Source organism: Beta vulgaris, chromosome 4, assembly GCF_026745355.1.
Source record: "Beta vulgaris subsp. vulgaris cultivar EL10 chromosome 4, EL10.2, whole genome shotgun sequence".
Lineage (NCBI taxonomy): Eukaryota > Viridiplantae > Streptophyta > Magnoliopsida > Caryophyllales > Amaranthaceae > Beta > Beta vulgaris.
The window spans coordinates 13,400,835-13,404,585 of NC_079205.1; the positions used below are offsets into that span (position 1 = coordinate 13,400,835).

The 3,751-nt window shown below is 39.3% G+C and overlaps 1 protein-coding gene across 1 annotated transcript; it reads left to right on the plus strand.

The window, feature by feature from the left end:
* The first annotated feature begins 1,978 nt into the window (after positions 1-1,978).
* Positions 1,979-2,776, plus strand: LOC125496490 (uncharacterized mitochondrial protein AtMg00810-like). Its single transcript, XM_048641961.1, has 2 exons — positions 1,979-2,071; positions 2,207-2,776. The coding sequence occupies exons 1-2, from the start codon at positions 1,979-1,981 to the stop codon at positions 2,774-2,776; spliced, it is 663 nt and encodes a 220-aa protein (XP_048497918.1).
* The last annotated feature ends 975 nt before the right edge of the window (positions 2,777-3,751 follow it).

Sequence of the window (3,751 nt, forward strand, 5' to 3'; positions counted from 1 at the left end):
GATTTAGACTTGAGAGAGCGAGTCAATCTGTTTAACTGCATTATTAATTGTTGATTTTAGTATTTCATCCCGAAATATTGATCATTGGTGAACCTATGCCCTAGACTTTTTATTATTGATAATTCTTGAATTAGTTATAGTTTAGTTTAGTATAATTACTCACAAACACTCGTTCCTATACTCTAGATTTGACTGACAATTAGGAAAAGAACATTGTTTCTCTGTGGATTCGACCCTACTTCCCTGACTACTATTTGTTAGAGGACTTAGGATTACTTTTGATAAGGTGATACGACTTAGCCTGTCAGCGGTCTCTCCGGATTTGTGGCATCAACGATTGGGACATCCTTCTGATAAAGTAGTTCAGTCTCTTCCTTTTTGAGTAGTTCGAGTATTATTTTGAATAAAGCTTGTGATGTTTGCCATCAAGCTAAACAAACTAGAGATAAATTCTATGATAGTGACAGTAGAGCTACTAGATGTTTTGAGATGATACATTGTGATCTTTGGGGGCCATACTCTACTCATTCTTGTGGTGCGAGATATTTTTTGACTCTTGTTGATGATTTTTCAAGAGCTGTTTGGGTACTATTGTTGATTGATAAAACTGAGGTCAATAAAATGTTTCACTCTTTTTTTGCCATGATTGAAAGACAATTTAATGCCAAACTTAAAGTTGTTAGAAGTGATAATGGCACTGAATTTAATGTAATGAAGGGCTATTTTGTGGAACATGGCATATTATTTCAGACCTCTTGTGTAGGGACACCGCAACAAAATGGCAGGGTCGAGAGAAAATATCGTCACATTTTGTATGTGGCACGTGCTTTGAGATTTCAGGGTGATCTTCCTATTGAATTTTGGGGAGAATGTGCTTTGGGAGCCAGTTATTTGATAAATCGTACCCCTTCCCGAGTTCTTGCTTATAAAACTCCATATGAATTGTTGTATGGTACCCCCCCCCCTCTTATGCTGATTTGCGTGTCTTTGGTTGTTTATGTTATGCTCATAACCAAAAGTCAAAAGGGGATAAATATATGAGTCGGAGTCGTAAATGTGTTTTTGTGGGTTATCCTCAGGGTAAAAAGGGGTGGAAATTATTTGACGTTGAAACAGGTGATTTTTTTGTATCTTGCGATGTGAAATTTTATGACGATTAAAGGAACCTCCATCCTCTACTCTTGTTTTCTATGCCATTAGTGGGAGGTGATGACGATTTTGCTTAGGAGGCTTTAGGACCCCTTGACGGAGATCATGGTATGGAAGTTGACAATGCTAAAAATGATCATAGTAGTGCAGTGGTTAGTGATATCAGGAGGGGTACTGAAGGTGAATATGCGCTTGAGCTGGCGCACGATGCAGGAGGAAGTGGTGATGTGGTGGTAGAGGTGCCAGATGAGATAGCGGAACCAGAGGTGGTGGGGTCATCTTCCAATGGGAAGGAACTAGGTCGTGGAAAACGTCATAAAATTCCTTCTGTGAAGTTGAAAGGTTATGTTACCAATACTGTTCGAAAGTTAAGTCCATCCCCTCTTCTAGTTCATCTGCGCCTCGTCATTCCTCAGGTACGTTTTATCCTATAGCACATTTTGTGAATTGTGACCGATTTTCTATGGGACACAGAAATTTTCTTGCAGCTGTGACATCAGGTATAGAATCACAAACCTTTAAGCAAGCTATGAAGGAGCCGGGATGGAGAGAGGCAATGCAAAAAGAAATTCAAGCACTTGAGAGCAATGGCAATTGGAGTATGGAAACACTTCCTCATGGGAAGCGAGCTCTTGGTAGTAGATGGGTGTACAAGATCAAGTATAATTCAGATGGAAGCGTTGAACGTTTAAAAGCTCGTCTAGTGGTGTTTGGTAATCATCAAGTTGCAGGGATAGATTATACTGACACTTTTGCTCCTGTGGCTAAGATGACAATTGTTCGGGCGTTTCTTGCTATTGCTGCAGCGAAGAATTGGGAATTGCATTAGATGGATGTACATAATGCTTTTCTGCATGGGGACCTATCAGAAGAAGTCTATATGAAGCTGCCACCTGGTTTTCATAGTGATAAACCAGGCCAAGTTTGTCGATTGCAGAAGTCTCTTTATGGCTTGAAACAAGCACCTCGCTGTTGGTTTGCTAAATTGGCGAACTCTCTGAAGAAGTATGGCTTCTAACAATCATACTCAGACTATTCATTATTTACTCTTCACCAGGGTAAGGTTCAGATTAATGTGCTCATTTATGTTGATGACTTGATTATTTCTGGTAACGATTCTGCTGCTCTTACTGCATTTAAGAACTATCTAAGTTCATGCTTTCATATGAAAGATCTTGGTGTTTCGAAGTATTTTTTGGGTATTGAGGTTGCCCGGAACTCGGAGAGTATTTTTCTTTGTCAACGTAAATACACACTTGATATTATCTCGGAGATTGGGTTGCTTGGAGCTAAGCCCGCCAATGTTCCTATGGAGCAAAATCACAAATTGAGTAGTTCTACGAGTCCTTTTTTTACTAAAGTGGAGCAATATCGTAGATTGGTTGGTCGTCTTATTTATCTTGCTTTTACTCGCCCTAATTTGGCATATGCTGTGCACATTTTATCCCAATTTTTACATGAACCACGTCAAGATCATTGGGATGCAGCTTTGAGAGTGGTTCGATATTTGAAAAACAACTCAGTGCAGGGCATTATTTTGCGCGCCGTTAGCGATTTGAACATATCAGGTTGGTGTGATTCAGATTGGGCTAGTTGTCCTCTTACTCGTCGTTCTGTTTCTGGTTAGTTGGTGTATCTGGGGAAATCCCCCATTTCTTGGAAGACGAAAAAGCAGGTGACAGTTTCGCGTTCATCCGCGGAGGCAGAATATAGATCCATGGCGGCTTTGACTTGTGAGCTAAAGTGGTTGAAAGCTCTTCTGGATAGTCTTGGGATTCGCCATCCACAAGCTATGCCCTTGTTTTGTGATAGTCAGTCAGCTTTACATCTAGCTCAAAATCCTGTATTTCATGAGCGCACGAAACATATTGAAGTTGGTTGTCATTTCTTGCGGGATGCTATTAAGGATGGTACAATTCATCCCTCTTATGTTCCCACCAACAGTCAACCAGCGGACATTTTTACCAAAACTTTAGGTCACCAACAATTTCATTTTCTCCTTCGCAAGTTGGGCATTTGTGACTTGCATGCTCCAACTTGAGGGGGGTATTGAGTTTATGTAAATATTAGTCGCTAGTGTATATTTGTTTGTGCTTTTGTGTTAGTTTAATGAGCCCACTTGTATGTGTTTTAGGTTGTATATAAACCTTTGTTTACTGTTAATAAGCCCAAGGGGAAATATTCATTCTCTACAAATCTTCTTTTCACGTAACAATACCTTAGCTTGTTAACACATAAAGGGCGACATAAAACGTCATGTGTCGCGACACTAGAAGTATGGTGGAAACTTTGCTATAAACATATTGCAAAATGTTTTCATACATATGCAAATTTTACAAAAGCTTGGCCAAGAACAAACAGCGTACATACAACAGATTAAAACAACAGTTCACCCTCATCAGGGAAAGCTCTCAAACACACAGCATAGATTGTAGAGAATGAATATTTCCCCTTAGGTTTATTAACAGTAAACAAAGGTTTATATACAACCTAAAACACATACAAGTGGGCTCATTAAACTAACACAAAAGCCCAAACAAATATACACTAGCGCCTAATATTTACATAAACCCAATAAGATTGCATAGTTGATGAAAAGAAC

Coding starts and splice junctions, on each gene's coding strand:
- LOC125496490 (XM_048641961.1), top strand. CDS start 1,979: ATGGATGTACATAATGCTTTTCTGCATGGGGACCTATCAGAAGAAGTC. Junction 2,072..2,206: donor ATAGTGATAAACCAGGCCAA/GTTTGTCGATTG, acceptor ACTCTTCACCAG/GGTAAGGTTCAGATTAATGT.